Raw genomic sequence first — 24,472 nt, forward strand, 5'->3', positions numbered from 1 at the left:
CCAACAATTAATGCAGTGAAGGCTGATTTTCAGTACACAAATCTCCCAACTATTGAGAGATGGGTAATTTGACATGCTAAGTGACAGTACCAATTTGATCTACGAGCTTAGTCAGTGTTGTCTCGTTTTGATGCAGGCCCACTTAAGATAATCTCATTGTTTAACACTGCATCTCTTGAGCAGCCAGCCCCATGCTGTGGGCGAGCAGCCTGTGCTCTGTAGACACTGCTGCTTGTTTGCAAAGCTCTCCTTTTAACTTCAGACTGATTATTGCTTGAAAGTTACATTCAAAACTGATAACTGGCTCCCATTTATGGCGAGAAGCTGAACAAAGAATATTATTGGTTGGAAGTTTAACTTACTCAAAAACAACTCTTCAATCCCTGGAAGCGTCAGCCACTGTTAGAAAGCTGAGCTTGGCAAAAAGGCCATGCCCTGGCCCTGCACAGTAAATATCCATCACAATCTAAATTCACACCAGCATCGATAATGATGCTACAATTACAAACAAAGACATAGTATCACTTTTAATTTTTTTATTTTGAAACTAAAACAAACATCATTCAGATCTTCACTGTGATAAAAATGTCACAGATGTGAAGATGTATGAAAATAACACCGCATATTTTATACACAAATGTTATACACTAAATTTTTCTTCCACGCAGAATCCTTCAAGATATGACAGCATTTCCCGAATTCAAATGTTGTTATGCAGCATCATTGTTTATAAATTAACAACAAACAACTGATTTCTGAACATTTATTTATATCTATGTATTAAAGACTCCTTAAAGATGAAAATGTGATACTTCCAATTTCTCTAATACACTGCTTACAAAGTACTGTATATCTTTTAATAACGGTTTAAAGCATTTTGTAGGAACTTACTTTATTACATATCTACACAGTATTTGATGACATGTTGCAAAATATTGTATCTATATCTACTACTGATAAATCTATTCCCCCAAAACCCTTAATGTAAAAGATACTGAAGTGATAAGTTTATGTGGGGTGAACAAAAGAGAGATTTATTGACTTTTAACAAGCACACAGTTCTCCAGCACAACTTGATTGTAAAGTAGTGAACTGAACAAAGGAAGCATAATTGTTTTCATACATAAACTGTGGCCAACAGAATTTGTAACAAATTTAGCTTTTACAATATACTACAAAATTGATCTCTCTAGTTAGTGCCTCTACATTAATAGAAAAGCAAGCTTACGTACAAAATTGACCAGTGTACTAAAAGAAACTAGAATAAAGTATCACTTGGCAAGTCCATCAGTGTATAAAAGGCTAGCAAATAACATAAAATCTATGCAACTCCTTTGTAAATGTGATGCAGTTTTACCTACGTTAGTATATAATCCATTTTGCTGCTCTGTATAGATATGCAGTTTCAATCCCTCACTGCCAACATTGTCTGGAAGTCAGCGTAGATTATTTTGTTGAAGCATTTATTTACATAAAGCTATGAAACTGAATTGTATGTCAAGTTCTCCTTACATCAGAAATCCTCAACATAAACTTTTTCCAAAATGTAAGATGCCATCCCCTTTCTCCCAAAAGAAAAAAAAGCTTCTGCAATTATATAGGGAGAAGAAAACTTTCTCAAGCACATTACATTTCAATTAATTTTTGCTGTTGAATACGAACTTTAGGGCTCCCCCCCCCCACCCTTTCTATGACGCATCATCTAAAAGGTTAACATCTCATGCTAAAATATTGGGTGACGAAATGAAAACAAACAATGTGCACATGCAAAAATTCCAGAGCATTAAATACAACTTTACATTCTTGGAATGCATTTGTTTCAATTAAAGGAGCCATAAAGGTGAAAACTGAATGAAACCATATTTGTAATCACTAAAGATACAATACATTTAAAAAGAACCCAAGCCATTACAAGTACAGATTGCCACCAACTGTAAAGAATCATCATTTACACATTGGCCATAATCAAATGTTACCTGTGTTTATGTAAGATATTTAAATGAATTTAATAGCACAAAATAGCCTCTTAGCACTATAAAACACACATTTTGAATTACAGTTTGATAATAGTTTTCATGTACATCTCACACCTTCTAAGGAAAGTATTTTAAAAAGTGCACATTTTAATGTACATTGCACACCTTATCAACTCAGAGGTTTTTTGTTTAAATATCCCCAGAGATGGGAAAGTAAAAATAGCAATGCAGCTTCATTTATGAACTCAACTAAACACCGTTGAGCCCAACAGACATTGCGACTCTAGATCCTTCTTTAAAAGGGGCAAAAATAACGTGAAATGTTTTCTCAGTTAATTATTATGGCCGGCATGAATTTAAAGATTTACAGAATTGATTTAAAGCATTACTGCTCATTTCAGTGCAAAGTGGAAGGTCATGAGCAATATGCTGCATATAGGCAGCGCTTCAATGAGCTCTGAATAGTAGCCATGCGAAAACAAATTACAGCTGCCTCATTTCTACTGAGTGGCCCATCTTAAAAAGTTGAAAAAGCTAAGTATTGATCACTTAATTTGTTTCTAAACTTTAAACTGATGGCTGCTGAATGTACTCCCAATTATCAAAGTAGTCACATCTGCAAGACATCTTGTTATTTGGTCCAGTGTTCAACATCCAGTAAAAATAAATACATTTATAACCAACTTTTATACCCAAGGTTTTAAACTGGGGTCCATAAAGACTTAAGTGTGTCTGACAGAAAACAGAAGAATCCCCAAGATGAGCACATCACAGTCTACTTGGGACTAAGGACTTCTTAATTTTATATTTCATTTTTAACTTACGGCCTCACGAGTATGAGTACGTTGCTTCTGTTGCCATTAATAGAAGGAAGCATTATCTACTCATGGAGGTCATTTATCTGTATAGTGGACATGGTTAAAGATGGGATGTTAATACTTGTATGGCAGCTCCCCAAATAGATTTCAAAATCAGTGTTTGGAATTAAGGTGACGAGAGGGGACAGCTGAAACAAAAATGTTTTTTTCCTGAAATGTACCACTACATATAACTGGCTCATAATATTACATCTACACAATGGCTTAGCCTCAATTAAACTGCACAAGGGCATAAGGAATTTCCATTTTTTACGTCCAAGATGCCACTTTAAAAAGTTAATTTTAAGTGCAGTTAGTTACATAGGTCAAGTTTGGTAAATTACAAAAAAAAGTTAGAAGTATATTTAAGAGTTTCTCTGGTCATCATTCCCAACTTATTTTAACACTGCACTCCTACTTAAACTCTCACCAGTAAATATTAGAATGTTATGAATGCTACAAAGATGACATAAATATAAAAATACAAAGTTTAAATCTTCGGCTTAAGCACGTTACAGAATGAAGTTTGCACTGATCAGCCAGATAGCCAAAAATCATACAAATCTCAAAAGGGTTTTAACCAGTGTTGTCCATCTCATTTCAAACAACCTTTCCACTAAACTATATATCAATTTATTCCTTTGTAAACTTGAGAGTTCAACCCTTTAAGTAACCGCATTTGGAGGTCACAGCAATTCTGAACAATGCTAAGCCAAAGCCTTAATTTTGCTTACAAGGAATGATTACTGCCTGAAAATGAAAAAGGTGACAACTATATCTCCAATTGGGACACCAGTTTAGTAATTATACGGAAGAAAGATTTTTAATCAACTGATTCAAAAGTAGAAGTGTTCTTAAGCTATAGAATCACAGTACACTACATTGTACAAAATCACATTTACAGAAAGGGCAACAAAACTATTTGTGGGATGATGCACTTGTGTGATGTACTTGCTGTATAATATACTTTTGAAAAATATTGTTATGCAGACAAGGTATTATATAATAAATGGGTAGGTATTGTAATATAAATTAACAGGTAAATTTTCGGCAAGGAAACACAAGGTGTTATATACTAAAACATATAAAAATAGGGACATAAACTATATTTTAATAGGCATTCCAATATCTTGGAGAACCAAAAGCTGAATCGCACACCTAGGGAAGTACTAAAGCACCTTCTGTGCTTTATGTGGCTTTAAGAACTAAATTCCCACATTCATTTATAAAATAAATAAAATTTAATATTTTAAACTCATGGTATAAATAGAATGTTCAACAGATAATTGTTGTTTATCATTCTTCTCCCACTCAAATTTATGGGCTTCCTAATGTGAAAAAATGTATGTTAGATAAAATTTATGTCCCAATTCCTTTTAAGCATTCACCTACATATAAACATGAAAAAAATGTTAGCTTTGTTTACAATCTTAGTAAATCTGATTAGAAAAGTGCATAATTTCAAAAGAAAATCCAAAGAAACTAAGTTATTAGTTTGGTTTTACCCTAAGTGTAGAAGTGACTAATTAATTTTCTCCTTTTAAAAAGTGCCAAAATATTTTGGGGCATGTTACAAGGTGAGGCATAACAGCAGCATCAGTGTTGAACAACAGTTAAGCCCTGCTACAAAACAATAACCTGTGACATGCTGTGCATGGCTGGAAAATGCAAAGGGAACTTTTCTAACAATGTTGCACCACAGCACAAATGGGTTTTGGTATTCAATGGGCCTTTTTCAAGGCTTCTATATGAACAAAAACTGCATTAGCTACTGTTTATACTGCACGCCATCCTATACAGAGCAGCACATAACACAAGAATTGTCAATCTGAAGTGCTAGCCCATGTTTTTTTTTAATACTAAAAACAAAGATCAGATTTTCTTGCTATCCAAAGGCCTGACTAGCTGTGGCATCTGGTGAAGAAGTCATTTGAGCTCTTCCCTCCTGTACACTGACTAATGGAAACTCTGAAAACTCTGCACTAGTCCCACGCACCCTCAGGTTCACTTGTCCATTGGAGGCACTATACGGGGGAGTTATACCAGATCTTGCATTCTGGTACTGAGATCTGAATGTCTGTTCAAATGTGCCTATTTGGTAAGCCTGGTGAACCGGCTGAGCTTCTACCTTCTTCTGAGAAGTCATCTGATCCAAGAACTCTTGTGCAGAGACAGAATTATGGTTTGCCTCTTCATTTGAAAAAGAGAAGGTGTGCTGCGACTCACCGACCATTAAGCCATAATGGGACTTCTCAGAAGAAGGTCGCAGTGGTGAATTCATGCTCGATCTAAAGCCACGCTGCATAGTCATTGAGGCCATGGAGGAAAACAACGGCTGACTAGTGAGGTTTGGAGTTTCAGTTGCAAAAGCAAGGCTCTGACTGGGCAAATATGCATCATTCTGGCTTGTTCTTTCCAAAGCTTGCTGAAGAAATTTTGAATATTCATGAAGCATACTGGCTTTGTCCGAAGAGGCTGACTGAGAACTTGCACCAACTCTCTCGGTTTGCGCAACCTCAGCTACATCTGAAGTGTTAATCGACATACTCGAGGCCACTTCTGTATCGGCAACACTAAAAGGCATTTCATGTTGTCCATTTGCCTTATGAGAATAATGCTCCAGTAGAGTCTGCAGTACCTCATCAGGAATCCCACTTTTATCATGACTGTTCTTTATTTCAACACTCAATGACTGAGAATCCAACATTGACGCTGCGGCGCCTTCATCGATGACACTGGCTACAGCGGCTTGGGTCACAGATGGCTGAGATGCTATCTGGCCTACATTCATGGCATACTCTCTGCTGTTATTACTTGCTGCTTGCAGATATCGCTTCTTCTTCAGAAACTGCATTGCATCATCATAGTTGTTGCTGCTATGCATAGGTTTGCTGGGAACTTCCTGTAAGGAATCTACCTGGTCCATATCATGGCTTCCTTCAGAATCCAGCAGTCCTTGTTTACCAATCAGTTCATAAGTATATTTAGTAACTTTATTTTCTTCATAAGTTGATAAAGCCGGCATTGCCTGGCTCGGTTCCAGCTGGACTTTCTGGCTCCTCTTACTGCTCACCTTCTTGATGACCAGTTTAGGTGGATGGATGTCCCTGGATGTACTTTCCAAAGGGTTGCCACTACTGGATGAATGTGGTATTTCAACAGAGTATTCAGTCACCATATATTCATCTTTCACTTTTGAGGCAATACTATAAAGCGATGGATAATCACTGTCATTCTCATCTTTTTTCTGGTCAAGCTTTTCCAAGGGGCACTCTTTTTCAGAGAGGGGGCCAGTGGATCTTGATTTCTCCCCTGCTTTTTGCTTCTTTTTCCGTGGTATTGGATTATCTTTATGTAGCAGAGCAATGCTTTGATCATCCTCATTTCCACCCATATCACTCATCTTCAAAGCACACTTTAGTTTTTTGTCTCTGTTTTCATGGCACATCCGTTTATGCTTTAATACGCGATCAGTTCTGGAGAAATACTGAAAAAATAATGTTAGAACCAATATCATTAAAATTAATTATTCTCACAAGCCCCCAAAGAAGTGCACATTCTGTATAGTTTACCTTTCAGCTTTAATTGCCATCAGTTACAAATTTTAAATTGTGTATTTATTTCTTAATTGAGATAGCATGGAATAGGCCCTTCCAGCCACACAACCCAGCATTCCCCCGATTTAATCCTAGTCTGATCATGGAACAATTTACAATGACCAATTAACCCAAACTGGGATACCCAGAGTAAACCCACGTTGGCAAGGGGAGAACGTACAAACTCCTTACAGACAGCAGCAAGAATAACCTACCTTTATTTTATTCAAATTACTTAAATCTGGTCTTGTTTTACAGTCAATGAATTATTTTTCAAATTAATTAATTGCAAACAGAACATGTCAGCAGCCAACAATGCACGACTGTTATACTGAGCATTGCTGCATCTTTCCTCTTTTTGATATTTCTGTTCCTATTCCATCAGTGAAAATTATATACCCGTAGATTCCGGATTTTAAGCCGCTACTTTTTTCCCACATTTTGAACAGCTTTGAACTTTGCGGCCAATAATCCGAAGCGGCTAATGCATGGTTTTTTTCATGCCGCCTCGTAAACATTTTGCCTCGTAACAGTAGACCAATAAAATTGATGAGTAGTTCACAGAGGTCCAATGAAATTGTACGATAAATCAAGCGCACTTTCACAATTAAATTATTGTAAATCAGTCATTTGTACTCACCCTCATCAACATGGAAAACACTCGAAGAAAAGCATTGTGCTGACTACTTAGTTTAAACTATATTTGTTTTCTGTACTACATCGCGGGATGCTATGACGTCACACCCGGTTTCGCCGCGTCTCGTGGGAAAATGCCGGTTTGCGATGAAACGGAAAGGAGGGGGGAGCGCATTACGCGAGCGGCTTTGGATCTGAGCGAACTCTGCTTTTAAGTTAAAGGTATCAATAACTTTTCCTGGTAGGCTGCAATATATATATTTTTTTACCAGTCGTTAGGAGATATTGGAATGTTGTTCAGTAAAGAAGTATACGCAACGTATATTTAAAAGTAGCCGCGTACGGGCACGGTTCGAAAAAAAGCATTTGCAATATGTATTTGTTTTTGTTACCATATGGATTTAATTAAAAGTTAAAAAAATCCTCACGTGTAATATCTTTCTGTGTAAATATCTCATATTACAACGTGGGACACCTGCGGCCGAAAATCCGGTGCGGCCTAAAATCCGGTGCGGCCTTTACAATTAAAAAAATGATTTTATTTCTAAAATTAGAGCCAGCGGCTAAAAATCAGGTGCGCTCTGTAGTCCGGAATCTACGGTAGATTTTCCAGTTACTTGTTAAGCATCCTGTTCATAATTTTAAAGCACCAAGTATGAAAAGGAATGTGACACTGGTGTATATTTATGATGGAGGTTGATAGATTCTTGATTAGAAACTGTGTCAAAGGTTACAGGGAGAAGGCAGGAGAATGGGAGTTGAGAAGGGTAATAAAACAGCCATGATGGAACGGCAGAACTAACACGATAGGCCAAATGGCCTAATTCCGCCACAGAATGGGTGGCAGGGTGGAGATACATCTCTACCAAAGGAGGTGTAAAGCACCTCTTCCCTCTGCTAATCTGGAGGTCACCCTTGGGTAAGGTGTAGCACCTACTTAGCCCCACCATCAGGGTCACATGATACCATGGGAGCAGGTGAAGGATGGTCCTATGAGCAGCCAGTGCATTTCACAAGTCCTAGTTATGCAACCACAATCTCGGAAGAACATTGATAATGGCTGGGGTCACCTGTCCTGTAAGGACACTACCCAGAAGATGGCAATGGCAAACCACTTCTGTAGTGACTCCTGATGAAGGGTTTCGGCCCAAAACGTCTTCACTACCTCCTCCCATAGATGCTGTCTGTCCTGCTGAGTTCTGCCAGCATTTTGTGTTTTTATTCACTTCTGTAGAGAAATCTGCCAAGAACAGTCATGGTCATGGAAAGACCACAATTTTATTTCTTTATTGGGATACAGTGCATAACAGGCCCTTCTGGAACAGCAAGCTGCACTACCCAGCAATCCCGATTTAATCCTAGCATGATTATAGGACAACTTACAACGACCAATTAACCGACCAACTGGTACGTCTTTGGACTGTGGGAGGAAGCCCATGCAGTCACTGGGAGAAAGTACAAACACCTTACAGGCAATGGTGGGAATTGAACCTGTAAAGCATTGTGCTAACTGTGCCGCCTCACATCATGATCACACACGTTATATGACATGGCACATAATGGACAAACGAAAGAATGAGTAAACCAGAGTAGTTAATTGAATGGTTAAAGCTGAGTGGGTTAACAACAGTTTTTAAAAAAAATGTAAACACATAAGTTCCATGGCTTACTTCTTTTCCCTTCTAATAAACAAGCCATTACACACTGCAGCAAAATAAGTAAAATACAAAGTGATGTCATGATATCCCCAAATTCATTGTTAATGCCCGTCTGCTGTCATTATGTCCCTGTTTGTTACATGGTAAAAGAATGATGAAAGAAGATGGAAGTTCACTGAAGAGTTAATTCTTTCGGTCTCCAAATACACCTGTCTAACCTGCTGAAGGCCTCCACAAGAAAGTAATAAAAACCACCCAATCTCCTTATTTTATAAGTGAGACAGTATAAAAGTTATGTTGAAGTCACACAGGACACCATTTAAACCGCAATCAAAACACTAGTTTAGGCACACTGCTTTAGTAAAGACACCAAGACAATGTACAGGATGCAGAAGAAAGTCAGGAAGATAGAATGGAAAATATAATTGCTTGCTTAAAGTAAATTTATTATCAAAGTACATATATGTCACCACATACAACCCTGAGATTCATTTTCTTGCGGGCATACATCCATAATAGAATCAATGAAAGACCACATCAGCTTGAGCGTTCAACCAAAAGACACAAACTGTGCAAATACAAAAAGAGATAATAAACTAACAAAATAAGTTAGATAGATGGATAGATAAGACAGCAAGAGATGAAGAGTTCTTGAAAGTGAGTCCATGGGCTGTAGGAACATTTCAATAATGAAGTGAAATCAAGTGAAGTCATCCCCTCTGGTTCAAGAGCCTGACAGTTGAGGGGTAGTAACTTCTGGTAGTGTGAGTCCTGAGGCTCAAAGGAAAAAAAATGTTCTATTTGCAATTAATTAATTTGAAAAATAATTCATTGACTGTAAAACAAGAACAGATTTAAGTAATTAGAACAAAATAAAGATAAGTTATTCTCACTGCTGTCTGTAAGGAGTTTGTACGTTCTCCCCGTGCCAACGTGGGTTTCCTCTGGGTGTCCCAGTTTAGATTAATTGGTCATTATAAATTGTTCCATGATCAGACTAGGATTAAATCGGGGGAATGCTGGGTTGTGTGGCTGGAAGGGCCTATTCCATGCTATCTCAATTATGAAATAAATAAAATATGTAATTTAAATGACTACCAACCATGGAAGCAAATTCTCCAGTTCAAAGTTGTTCACTTTCTTCTCCCCACTGTTTTCTTTTGCATATTTTTTTTATTGAATCAATAGTTCTTCATACTGTATTTGGGCATTATAAACAGCGTATCAAATAATTTCTCTGCTTTCATAATTTTAAACGTATTGCTTAGATAATAAAAACATACATTCTTGTTTTGCCTTCTTTCATATTTGGGTAGGATTTATATTCTTTGAGAACCAGCAGGAGCGACAGGCAAATAGCTCTTTTGGGTTACAAAATTTCCTAATCAGTGCTTCACACAACAGTGATAATTACTTGAAGTTAACTCTCACCTGGTGACAGTATTCACACTGATATGGTTTCTCTCCACTGTGAGTCCGTTTATGCCTCTCCATATGATATTTCTGTATAAATCTCATGTCACATTCATCACATTGAAAGGGTTTTTCACCTGAAAATGGCAGTTTCAAAGGATTACACATGGGGATAAGGCATTCAATTCAGTTTTATATCAACTCCGATAAAACTCTAAAGGCCACATGCTTAGAAAAGTAAATCAGCATTAATTTCAAAAATGCGTGTATTATTAAATTCATTAAATGAAACACACTTTGCCTTCAATGTTCTCAATTCCTCCGCAACTATTGCCCAAATACCCAATAAAGTGTGCAACAAGAACTTTGCAACAATAAGCTGGGTGGCTGACAATAAATAAATGGGACCTTCAGTTCCCATTGTACGGCACCAGCAATTAATTATTCACTTATTTAGAAATACAGCATGGAATAGGCCCCTCTGAACCTTTGAGTCCCATCGTTCAGCCATCCCCAACAACTCCCAATTTTAACTCCAACCTATTCCGAGGACAATTTACAATGATCAATTAAACCTACTAATAGGCACATCTTTGGAACGTGAGAGTAAACTGAAGATCCCAGAGAAAATCCACACATTACACAGGAAAGACATATAAACACCTTACAGAGGATGCTGAGATTGAACTCCAAAATAAGACCATAAAATATAGGAGTACAATTAGGCCATTTAGCCCATCTAGTCTGCTCCACCATTTCATCATAGCTTAATTCAATTTTCCTCTCAGCCCCAACCTCCTGCATCTCCCTGCCAAACCCCCCCCCCCCCCCCACCCCTCTATTTCTTCATGTCCTGACTAATCAAGAATCAAACAACCTCTGGGAATACAGGTCCAGATTCATCAACAGCTCTTCATATAACAAGCCATTCAATCCTGAACCTCTTTTGAACTTTCTCTAGTGTCAGTACATCCTACATTACATCCTTCTTTTTACATTCTAGTCCTCTTGAAATGAATGCTAACATTGCATTTGTCTTCCTCACCACAGACTCAACCTGCAAATTAACCTTTAGGGTATTCTGCACAAGGACTCCCAAGTCTCTTTGCATCTCAGTTTTTTGTATTTTATCTCCATTTAGAAAATAGTCTACTCTTTATATTTTTTACCAAAGTGAAAGTACATAACTATACAATTCCCGACAATGTATTCCACCTATCTTTGCAACATCTGCAAACTTTGCAACAATGCCATCAATTCCATCATCTAAGTCATTAACATATAATGTAAAAAGAAGTGATCTCAACACAGACTCCTTGTGAAACAACACCAGTCACCAGCAGCCAACCAGAAATGGGTCGCTTTATTGTCAATCTTTGCCTCCAGCCAATCAGCTACACATTATCTATGCTAGTATATTTCCTGTAATACCATGGGCTTTTAACTTGTTAACCAGCCTAATGGGTGGCACCTCGTCAAAGGCCTTCTGAAAAGCCAAGTGCACAATATCAAACAATTCTCCTTTGTCTATCTTGCATGATACTTCTTCAAAGAATTTCAACAGAAATATCAGGCAAGATTTTCCCTTGAGGAAACCATGCTGACTACAGCCTATTTTGTCATGTGCCTCAAATTAACCCAAAACCACATCCTTTACAATTGACTCCAACATCTTCCCAACCACTGAGGTCAGACTAACTGGCCTATAGTTTCCTTTCTTCTGCCTCTCTCCCTTCTTGAAGAGTGGAGTGACAGTTGCAACTTTCTACTCTTCCAGAACCATTCCAGAATTTAGTGATTCTTAAAAGATCATTACACCCCCACAATCTTTTCAGCCACCCCTTTCAGAACCCTGGGGTGTTCAACATCTACCTTGATACCTTTCAGTTTCCCAACAACTTTCTTTTTCCCTATTAATGCCAACTTCACACATTTCTGCCCCCAGCACTCTCAAATTTCCACAATGCTGCAAGTAGCTTCCACAGTGAAGATTGATGCAAAATACTTCAGTTTGTCCGTCATTTCCTTATCACCCATTACTACCTCTCCAGCATCATTTTCCAGTGGTCCAATATCCACTCTTGCCTCTCTTTTACACTTTATGTATCTGAAGAAACTTTTGGTATCCTTTTTGATATTATTGGCTAACTTATTTACGTATTCCATCTTTTATTGACACTGATTAACAGAGAAAGACTCATGTTAAAGTGAAAACAGATCTCTACAAAGTGATCTAAATTAATTACAAATATAAAACACAAAATAATTGATTGCATAAATATTCACCCCTTTAATATGACACACCAAATGATCAATTGGTTTAAGAAGTCATGTAATTAGTTTAACAGAGATCTGTTTTTGGAAACCTGTGTGCAGTCAAGGTGTTTCGATTGATTGTAGTAAAAATACACCTGTAAATGGAAGGTCCAACTGCTGGTGAGTCAGTATCCTGGCAAAAACAACACCATGAAGATAAAAGAACACGCCAAACAACTCCACGAAAAGGTCACTGAAAAGCACAAGTCAGGAGATGGATACAAGAAAATTTCCTAGTCACTGAATATAATTTCGAGTACAGTTAAGACAATCAAGAAATAGAAAGAATATGGCACAGCTATAAATCTGCCTAGAGCAGGTGGTTCTCAAAATCTGAGTGACCATGGAGGAGACAAGTGAGGGAGGCCACCAAGAGACCTGTGACAACTCTGGAGGAGTTACAAGTTTCAGTGGCTGAGATGGGAGAGGCTGCGCGTACAACTGTTGCCCGGGTGCTTCACCAGTCACAGCTTTATGTGAGAGTGGCAAAGAGAAAGCCACTGCTGCAAAAAGCTCACAAGAAATTTCAGCTAGAGTTTGCCAGAAGGCATTTGGGAGACTCTGAAGTCAGCTGAAACCAAAATTAAGCTTTCTGACCATCAGACTAAACACTATGTTTGGCATAAGCCAAACACTACACATCAACAAAAGCATACCATCAAAACACTACAGCATGGTGGTGGGTGCATCATGCTGTTGGGATGCATCACTGCAGCAGGCTCTGGAAGACTTGTGAAGGTAGAGGGTAAAATGAATGCAGCGAAATACAGGGAAATCCTGAAGGAAAACCTGATGCAGTCTGCAAGAGAACTGTGACTTGGGAAAAGATATGTTTTCCAGCAGGACAGTGACTACAAGTATAAAGCCAAACCTACACAGGAATGGCTTAAAAGTTAATATCCTGGAGTGGCCAAGTCAGAGTTCAGACCTCATTCCAATTAAATATTTGTGACTGGACTTGAAAAGGGCTGTTCACACACGATCCCCATGCAATCTGACAGAGCTTGAGCAGTTTTGTAAAGAAGAATGGGGAAAAATTTCAGTGTCCAGATGTGCAAAGCTGATCAGAGACCGATCCACACAGGCTCGAGGCTGTAATTGCTGCCAAAGGGACATCTACTAAAATACTGACTGGAAGGGGGTGAATACTTATGCAATCAATTATTTAGTGCTTTATATTGTCATTAACTTAGATCACTCTGTAGTGATCTGTTTTCTCTTTGACATGGAAGAGTCTTTTTCTGTTGATCAGTGTCAAAAATGCCAAATTAAATCCAGCATGATTCAGTGTTGTAAAACAATAAAACATGAAAACTTCCGGGGGAGGGGCAGTGAATACTTTTTATAGGCAGTGTCAATATCCTGTGCCTTCTGAATTGTTTGGAGAAGTTTCAGCCATTGCTGTTGTCATTATCCCTGCCAGTGTTCTCTTCCAAGCAATTTTCTCATGCCTCTGTACTTCCCTTTACTCCACTGTAAATCTGACAAACTGAGCTGTAATAGCGTCATGCTAACCACTCCACTACTGTGGCAGCCTGCAATTCTAGAGGAAGTGTGTGGGAAATAAACAACCATGCCACTTGGAATCTGTACCTTACAAATTAGAACACTGCATATAAAAAAGAAAATAATCTGAAATGATGATAAAGAACTATTATTTTATCAAATATATAAAAAATGTATAACACAGTGCCAGGTAGAGCAATACCTTTGGACTGTATTTTCCCTATTGTAACCAGCTTTATCACTACCTAGACTAAAATTACTCTAATTCAGAGGTTTCCAAACGGGTTCAGACTCCTTGCTTAATGGTATTGGTCCATGACATAAAAAGGTTTAAGAATTTTTAAAAAATGAGTAGGCCTTTGGCTTCCTCTGTTATTCAAAAGATCATGGCTGACTCTCTTTTACATCACAGCATAACATTGCTGCACTAACCTCATTTCCTTTACTATTCCTAAAACAAAGCAGATATCAGGATTAAATCTGGATGCCCAGCTGTCTGTGATTTCTAGCTGAAATTATGGATGGATGAAAACTACACTATTTATTCACCAAGCATCAAACCACTTTAGCATTTCGCTTATCTCATTTCTATTTGTTGAATAGGCTGAATGCAAATCGAATGCCATATTTATCCACGTTAAAGTAGCGTCACTGTCAAAGCAATTAATTAAAGAGAAGCACTCCTCTTACACATGGCCATAGGGACATGCATATAATGAATGACTAATTAATCTGAAAGATCACATTCAATAGAATAAGAATGGTATAGTTTTACACACACTTATAATCTGTGCTACTTCCATTCTGCTAGAACTTCCACTGATTGAGTGAGAGGAGTCACAGCAAGCACTCACACTTAATCAATCTATTTATTTGGCCATGGCAATGTTCAGACAGCAACAGTAAGCATCTATTTCAGTCATCATGTACACACTGAACCCATTCTGAACTGTACAAACAGAGATCCCAAGAAGGTAGTATAGTGTCACACAGATGAACTGGCAAAGCTGGGATCAATCGTTTCAGAGCAGAGAAAGTTAAGAGAAAATTGCTATGGTGATCTTTGAAGGCACAAAGGATTTTGACTCAGAACTTAAACAAAACTTCTTCAGTAATAGAATAATTGATAACAAAACAGAGAGACCGGAGGGGGAGGGGGGAGGGGGAGAGATGGCGCAAGAAAACAGAGCAAGAGAGACAGCGAGACAGTAAAATATGCCTGAAACAGACAGTAAAACATTATTTTTGCATAAACAACCAAGGATTGTGCTGGTGGAAACCCACAAGTGTTGCCACACTTTCAGTGCCAATATAGCACACCCATTACTCACTAACCTTCAATCTTACATCTTTGGAAAGCAGAGCATCCAGAGGACACCCATGTAGTCACGGGGAGATCAAACAAACTCCTTTCACACAAAAGTGGGAATTGAACTCTGATCAGTGATACCTGGGGCAGTAAAGTGATTGTACTAACCACTTTGCTATCATGTTCCACATTGTGCTATTGTGCCTCAGATATTTGTTCTCTGACCAAAAGCTCCAAAGCTAACAGATGTAAAATAACCGTGCAACTGTTAAGGCTTGATCTTTGTACTGCATTGCCTGATAGGGTGATGGATGTAGATTCCATAATGGCTTTCCAAAATAAATGGAAGAAAATCATTTGCAAGGATATTTGGAAAGATTGGGAACAAAACCAATTGGATTACTCTTGGAAAGTCAAGCACAGATACAGCGTTCTAAGTAGCCTTGATTTACAAATTTTACAAATTCAAAATTAATAAGGACTTTAGGATAAGAACACTGTTCCCTCGAACATAGCCACACTGTAGGTGAAATGCTCCTGCACACGTAGCTTTTGTTGTCGCACAACTGGAATTTTCTTTTATATAATATTAATATAATTTTGAAATCTATGTTAATAATTGTGAAATATCCTATAGTTAATGAATATTTTCTAGATTTTCTAAAATAATAAACATACCACACCCTTTACTTTGAAACATTTTAGAGCTTCAACATACTTATATTGTCAGTTTCAAGTTAAAACACTGTTGCAAATTGTAACAATAAACAAAGAATGGAAGTTGGTAGCTCATTGTTAATTGTTCAAACAAATCATTTGAAGTGCCGCACAATTTTGAGGCCATGTAAAAATTTCCTGCTCAGAGCAATGGTTTGTCTGCACAGCTGCAAAAAAAAATCTGAGGGAACATTGGATAAGAAAACCATTACATAAACGCAGTTATGTTATTTTTATTGACTGCTTTCAAGTTTACCAAAAAGATGAATGAAAGTGAAACTCTAGGTTTAATGACACGATTAAACCTGCAATCAGACCTGTTCATATTTTTCCAGATACAAAAACCAATAAGTTGAATTAAAACAGAAGAAACTTTACCAGTATGAATCTTTTCATGTCTCTGCAGCAAGTACTTCTGAATAAAACGCATGCTACATTGACTGCACTGATACGGTTTTTCACCTTCAAAAGTAAAAGAATACTGTCAGTGAGCATTACAAATGAATACAAGAAAATGGAATCCTTAATTCCATGTCATCTCCAGTCAGCTTAAAATACCTCAACCAACAGCCTTAATAGTACTGATGTCAAGATTCATACAGTTTTATCAACTATAAAACATATTCAACATTTAGCAACATTACAATTCAGAGAAACATAAAATCTGAAGAGACTTTGGAACAAAAATTCCTGCTAAACCAAACAGACTCACAGAAACTATTGATTCCCAGCTTTTGAGGAGCCAATTTGCAAAGTGCTGATGCAAACCTCAACAAGATGGTTTAAGGCTGCGGGGCCTTTCATTCACAAGTACCATCATAGGGGACAGACAGTGAGATAAAGAAAATAAGCCAGCTCATAAAACAAGAACAGCTAGCTTAGGTGGCTGACAAATTTGTCAAAAGCAGCCATACAAAAACAAAAAAGGAGTATTTTAAACAATTTAATAATTAGTCATAGAATCATAGAAAAATACAGCACAGAAACAGGCCCTTTGGCCCATCTAGTCCATGCCAAACCATTTAAACTGTCTACTCCCATCAGTCTGCATGGGACAATAGCCCTCCATATCTCTACCATGTACCTAACTAAACACCTCAAATGTTGAAATCTAAATCACATCCATCACTTTCACCGGCAGCTTGTTCCACACTCTCACAGCCCTCTGAGTGAAGAAGCTTCCCCTCATGTCTGTTTCCCTTAAACTTCTCACCTTTCACCCTTAAGCCACGATCTCTGGTTGTAGTCCCACCCAACCTCAATGGAAAAAGCCTGCTTGCACCTACCCTATCTACACCCCTCATAAATAGTTAAAATACACAAGGAAATCAAAATTAAAAGCATAACACATTCAGATAACAACCTTTTTTATAGTTAAGTCATGGAACACTATAATTTCCACGTGCTCAAGACTAGTCTAGCCCTGACCCATTGTGCCAATTTCTTGCCAACAAAATTAATGGACCTGCTGTTTAGATACTAATTTTAACTTTGCACCGATATACTATTACAGATTCCCAGTGCAATGCTGGAGAATTATAATAAAGTTGTGTTTCACTGGTACACTCAATGAAGAGTTCAAATTACAACGCAATTGGCAAAAGCTCACACGAAGAGCAACCAGCAAGTTTAGGACAACAAACTTCACAACAGATGTCTGTACTTGGCAATGTTTTGTTTCATTATGGTACAGGATCGGACAATAAAACAGAAATTAGAAGAATTTGTTTGCAATGAATCATATTTCAGGAAACAACAAAATGGCAAGTAAATATTAAGCCAATTAAAATCATGAATACACTTAATATTTTGACAATATTTTTCAGTTATTAGAACACACCTAATTATACAAGTATTTTAAATTTGACCTTGAATGATTTAGTGTACAAGACCACCCATACCTGTGTGAATGAAAACATGTCTTTGTAAATGGTAGTTGGTACGGAAAGCAGCATTACAGTGCTCACAGATATGAGATTTCAGGCATTTCAATCCCAACGATCCATCTTCATTTATTGTTAGAATCTGAATACAAAATGTTAACAATTTTATTCCAACTCAGAATTTATTAGAAAGAGAAAATCTGCAGATGCTGTTAATCCAAGCAACACACACAAATTGCTGAATGAAGTCAGCAGGCCAGGCAGCATCTATGGAAAAGAGTACAGCAGACATTTCAGGCTGAGACCCTTCCAAATTTTTATACAGAATTCATTGAACAAGTTCCCCCAATACTTTCACATAACACCACCAATAGGGTGCTAAAACTTGTTTTTCATATATTCTAAAGACACAGGTGATCACACTAAATCTGATAAAATTTGCACTTGAATTTCAAATACCACAGATTTAACAAAATAGTGGAACCTAGGGCAACCAGCACTAGAATGGAGTATGTACCCAAGAAGAATAAAATTGTAGCCATAAATTCTACATTAAATACCCTTGAAAAACCCTACAAAAAACTGCCTTGAACCTCATTTATTTATTCAGAAACTGACAGGAGTCCACAGGCAAATCACATCTTCTGCATTCACAAATGTCATTCATACCTATTTACAGTGCCTATTAAAAGTATTCACCCCCCCCTTGGAAGCTTTCATGTTTTATTGTTTTACAACATTCAATCACAGTGGATTTAATTTGGCTTTTTTGGCACTGATCAACAGGAAAAAGACTCTTTCGTATCAAGTGAAAACAGATGTCTACAAAGTGATCTAAATTAATTACAAATATAAAACACAAAATAATCGATTACCTAAGTATTCACCCCCTTTAATATGACACACCAAATCATCACTGGTGCAGCCAATTGGTTTTAGAAGTCACATAATTAGCTAAATGGAGATCACCTGTTCGCAGTCAAGGTGTTTCAACTACACCTGTATCTGGAAGGTCTAACTGCTGATTAATGATGTTTTCTGAGATAGAGATACCTTCTGTTGATCAGTGGGTAAATCGCTTTTTGTAGATGATGGAGCATTATGGTGGAGCATTATGGATTAGAGGTAATAATTTCAATTTAACTGTACATAGTTTTAGACTGTATTGTGGTGTAGTGAGGTTGACCTCTGTTTCAATTGAAATGGGACAATTACCCTTACAGTTGCAGAGGTTAAAGTTGATGTTAGCATACTGGTTTAATTTGAGGCAGCAGAGTAATGATCACCCTGTTAAAAATGTATTGGAAGACTGTTGGGAACGTCACAAGAAGAGTGTTTTTAGTTTTGGGTGGCTGGGTTGTAACCACACTAGGAATATGGGTTTGCTGGATTATGTAACATGTCTCACTGTATCTTTCTAGGTAATCCACCTTGTCTTTTTCCCAATGTCTTTAATTTATTTTAGTTGGCATGATTTAATTAAATCCAAGAGTCCTGATGTGCCTGAGAGTCTGTTGATCCATCGATATGTTAAAAGAAAATTATTGGGATATGTTAACCATTTTTACTGATAGATCAAGAGATAATTTAACTGGGAATGTTGGTGCAGCTGCTTTTGTGCCTGAATTACAGGTAACAATAAAGAAACGTATTACTAACCATTTATCAGTGTACACAGCAGAATTTGTTGCCATCATTTTGGGCTTGCAGTAGGTGGAGGAAATTTGTCCTTGCAAAGCTGTAATTTGTTTTGATTTTTTTTCCAGTTTTGATTAGTCTTGAAACAGCTATTTCTAGCAGCAGCTCAGATCAACTGCTGAAAGCTCTTCAAACTTTATTTCATATTCAAAGTATTGGTTTACATGTCTTTTTCTTATGAGTCCCTGCACATAGATGTGTTGAGGAAAATGACTGGGTTGATTGTTTGGCCAAAAAAGCTGTTAAAAGCTCAGCTGTGGATATAGATCTTCCACTTAGCAAATCAGAAACTAAGGGGTTGGTGGGGTTAAGAATCAGGGAATTATGGCAAGACTTGTAGGATAATGGATGTCAGCAGAGACACCGTTACAGAATACATAAAACTACTTGACTTAGAATTGGACATACCATGCTCAACCTTGTATCTGGTTGGAAAACATCAAAATCTGGTGTGTGTTGGTTTTGTCACCATTATTAAATAGCTAAACACATTCTATTACAATGTGAAGCAATTTGTAGAAATTAGTTTTCACTTTGACATGAAAGAGTCTTTTCTGTTGATCAGTGTCAAAAATGCCAAATGAAATCCACCATGATTCAATGTAGTAAAAGAATAAAACATGAAAAATTCCGGGAAGGAGGGGTGAGGTGTTGAGTACTTTTTATAGGCACTGTACATCTCAGTATAATTCACAGATTAGTGACCAGAAGTGGGAGTCCCAGCTCATTTTCTGTTTCCTTAATCAATGATGTCGTGATCAACTATACCCCATTTCCTAGTGAATAACTTCTCCAAACTTGTTCATCTCTACAACATTCTTTAACATCTTGCTCATATAAAAGTCGATAGCTTCCCCATAAACATTCTTTCCAGCTTACCTACTGTAGGGCAGATACATATTTGCATCCAACATTAGCAACATGTAGGTAAATGTTTAGCCATTTATACCTTGCGTTAGAGACACAGAGGTTCCTTAAGGTTGTTACAGCTGGGGTGGTAATGGGGACAAGATCCCACTACCTATTAAATGCTCCCAATAACGTGTGCCTCAAATAGCCTCTGACAACCAAGTCCAGCTGCTGCCTTTCGCATGTGGCTTAGCCACTGAGCCCAGCAGAACAGTTTCTACGGACAGGAGAAGGGGCAAAGATGGGTTACTGGTTCCTTAAAACAAGTCGCTTCAGGCAGATGGGGCTTGTTAGTTGTGGTTGGCAACTCATCTAGGAAAAGGAAAACTCTGATCTCAGATCTCCCCTGCCTTACAGCTATACCCACTCAAGGGGAAACCCTCAGGAGTAAATCCCGAGGGCAAAAATACGGAGCCGAGGTCCTACATTAGCTTCAATGTTGACTGGCAACTCCCACAACACTGCTGGTACCAAACTGTATCACTCTCTGCCGTTCCTTCGGGTTCATGTTTCGCATGGAGAGTGGGAGCTTGCTACATGGGTAACAGCTTGCTCTCCATATTGTACTGCCCAGGCTTGTGTATCTATACAGCTCGGATGCAATATCTAGGTCAACTCTGACCAACAGAGGCCCTCACGGAGTCATAATTGAAGTAAAGTACAGCACAGACAAGCCCTTAGGGCATCTAGTCCATGCTGAAAACCATCTACCTGCACTGGGACCATACAGTCCTCTGTATCCCTCCTATCCATGTAAACACTGAAATTGAACTTGCATACACCACTCAGGCTGGCAGCTCGTTCCACACTCTCATGACCCTCTGAGTGACGAGGTGACTCTTTATGTTCCCCTTAAATTTCTCACCTTTCACCCTTAAACCATGACCTCTGGTTGTAGTCCCACCCAACCTCAGTGGAAAAAGCCTACTTGCATTTACCCAATCTATACCCCTCATAATTTTGTATCCTTGTATCAAATCTCCTCCCATCCTTCTACATTCTAAAGAATAAAGTCCTGACCTATTCAATCTTTCCTTATAACTCAGGTCCTCCAGACCTGACAACAACCTTATAAATTTTCTCTGCACTCTTTCAATCTTGTTTACATCTTTCCTGTAGGCAAGTGGCCAAAACTGCACACAATACTCCAAATTAGGCCTCACCTAAGTAGTTATGGCGCCTAACGGCGACTCCTTTGCTTGCATTTTTGAAAACAGTCCTACTTCCAACTTTAATATCTCTATTTTTCCCTTTCAGGGTTCTTTTGAAGACCCTGACCTGGAGTTACACACTGACTACGGTTCTTTGCGGGAATGGGACCCGCTCTTGGGGTTCCACTATCGGCCACTATTCGGCATGCCAAAGTCTCGGCCTAAAATTTCAGCACAGTTTCAGAAGCCTAGGATCTCGAGTAACTGGAGACGGGTGAATCAAGGGTCGGTGTCGCCACAGGAGATCCGAGTGTCGTTGGGGGAGTCGGAACATCTGCTGTGTGCCTGGGGACCCGGGATCCTTGTGATCTCCAGGCACAGAGCTCAGAAAAAGTAACATAACGTAATCCAGCCAGTTGTTAGTTGTCTCCCCGCTTGCTGGAAAATGGAATGGAGTCACCTCTTTCTCCCTTATTAGGAGAGAGAGCCTTCAGCATGTCGAATTATCGGGTGAACAATGGAGCCTTTGGGGTAACTGCAAACGTGTGTCTTTGCTATTGCTCTGCTTACGCGTGCACTTTATTTTTGCTGGTGGGGGAGGGGGGATTGTTGCTCACTGCTACTCACGCGCGGGGGGAGGGGGACTTTGGGGTTCTAACATTTAGCTGTCGTATATTCTTTAGGGCACTCCTCTGTTTCCGTAGATGGTTGCGAAGAAAAACATTTCAGGATGTATATTGTATGCATTTCTCTGACGTTAAATGAAGCTTTCAACCAACAACTTCAACGTAACATCTCATCTTCTCTACTCAATACATTGATTTATGAAGCCCAATGTGCCAAAAGCTTTCTTTACGACCCTATCTACCTGTGGCACCACTTTCATCAAATTATGTACCTATATTCCCTTTGTTTTACTACACTCAGTGCCCTGCTGTTCACTGTGCAAGACCTACCCTGATTGGTCCTATCAAAGTGCAAAATCTCACACTTGACTGCATTAAATTCCATTTGCCATTCTTCCAGCTGATTCAGATCCCTCTTCAAGCCGTGATAGCCCTCCTCACTGTCCACTACACCCCGTCTACGATCACTCTCTGGTTTGTCCCACAAAACCAATGTATAATCCAATTTACTACCTCAACCCAAAAGCCAAACGGCTGAACCTTCTTGATCAGTCTTCCATGCAGGACATTGTCAAATGCCTTGCTCATGTCCATATAGACAACATCCACTACCTTGCCTTCACCTACTTTCCTGGAAGCTTCCTCGAAAAACTCTAAGAATAGTTAGACATGACCTACCATGCACAAAGCCATACTTACTATCCTTTATTAGTCCGTGTGTATTCAAATACTTGTATTATCGGATCTCTTAGGATTCTTTCCATAACTTTCCCACATCTGATGTCAGAAACACAGGCCTATAACTTCCAGGCTTATGTTTACAGCCTTTTTTAAACAGCACAATACTGGCTACCCTCCAATCCTTTGGTATCTCTCCTGTCACTAAGGGGGTTTTTAAATATCTCTGCCAAGGCCCCAGCAATTTCTGCATTTGCCTCCCATAGGGTCCGAGGGAACACCTCGTCAGGCCCTGGGGATTTATCCATCCTGATTTACTTCAGGACAGCAGACACCTCCTCCTCTGTAATCAGTACAGTGTCACCAAGTTGATACCACTTTGCCTCACTTCCACAGACTCTGTATCCATCAGCTGACTACATACAGATGCAAAGAATGCACTTAAGATCTCTCCCATCTGTTCTGGTCTTCCAGAGGACTAATTTTGTCCCTTGCAATCCTTTTACTCTTAAGAGATCTGTAGATTCCCTTAGGATTCTCCTTCACCTTGTCTGCTAGACAAATTCATACCTTCGTTTCACATTCCTGATTTCTTAAGCACCTTATTTGATCCTACTTGCCTCTCCCTGTTATGCACCTCCTTTTTACGTTAATCAGGGCCTCAATTATCTTTTGAAAACCAAGGATCCTGACATTTATCTTTTCTTTTTATACTGACAGACACATACAAGCTTTGAACTCTCAAAAATTTTGATTTTTGAAAACCTCTCACTTTCCAAATACATCTTTGCCAGAAAACAGCTTGTCCCAATCCACACTTGCCAGATCATTTCTGATATCATCAATATTGGCCTTTCTCCAATTTACAATCTCAACCCATGGACAAGACCTATCTTCTTCCATATTTACCTTGAAACAAACAGAAATGTGGTCACTGGATGCAAAGTGCTCTCCCACCACCACACACACACTACTGTCACCTGGCCTTTTTATTATTATACGTTGTTAGTGTACTCTATAAATTATCAGTATAGCCTTGGTGGAGTCTGATATTTTTAATCCAAGTTCTTCCAGAAGTCAGGAAAGTGGCATAAAACATGTCACTTCATGAACATTTTATTCAGTGTTAATAGAACAAAGAGAGTTGGAAATGGATGGGGTGCCAGGAGTTCACACTGGACAAGAATATAAACATGGAGCTATTAATGTGTTGTTTGGAAAACATTGCCAGTTTTCTTTTCACTATTTTCACTAATTTTTGTAAGTTTGATTTTTGAAGCACCTAATAAGCATCCTTGCAATAAAGTACTAAGTGAATTCAGCCATTTTTCTTCTTTGGTCATAACCCATGTATCTAACATGGCACAATATGGTCAACCTTTCTTATAACACATAGCTAAGAAACATTCCATTCAAATAATGCGTTACCAGAGAATGTTCCAGAATGATACAAAAAGGGCTGTCAGAGGTTACAGTGGGATGCAAAACTGGGCTGAGAAGTGGCAGATAGAGTTCAACCCAGATAAGTGTGAGGTGATTCATT

At 38.4% G+C, this 24,472-nt stretch overlaps 1 protein-coding gene across 3 annotated transcripts in view; it reads right to left on the minus strand.

Annotated features, from left to right (window-relative positions):
- Positions 1–521: 521 nt before the first annotated feature.
- The window catches only part of znf148 (zinc finger protein 148), a 50,263-nt gene continuing 26,312 nt past the window's right edge, over positions 522–24,472 (minus strand). For all 3 annotated transcript variants that reach the window (XM_073047538.1, XM_073047539.1, XM_073047541.1), the window contains exons 5-8: positions 17,886–18,009; positions 16,363–16,446; positions 10,155–10,273; positions 522–6,320 (exon numbers count right to left, since the gene is read on the minus strand). In XM_073047538.1, coding sequence (XP_072903639.1) covers positions 4,719–6,320; positions 10,155–10,273; positions 16,363–16,446; positions 17,886–18,009 — 1,929 coding nt within the window. In that variant the 3' untranslated portion in view covers positions 522–4,718. The remainder of the gene's footprint in view (positions 6,321–10,154; positions 10,274–16,362; positions 16,447–17,885; positions 18,010–24,472) is intronic.

This window comes from Hemitrygon akajei, chromosome 5 (assembly GCF_048418815.1).
Source record: "Hemitrygon akajei chromosome 5, sHemAka1.3, whole genome shotgun sequence".
NCBI lineage: Eukaryota > Metazoa > Chordata > Chondrichthyes > Myliobatiformes > Dasyatidae > Hemitrygon > Hemitrygon akajei.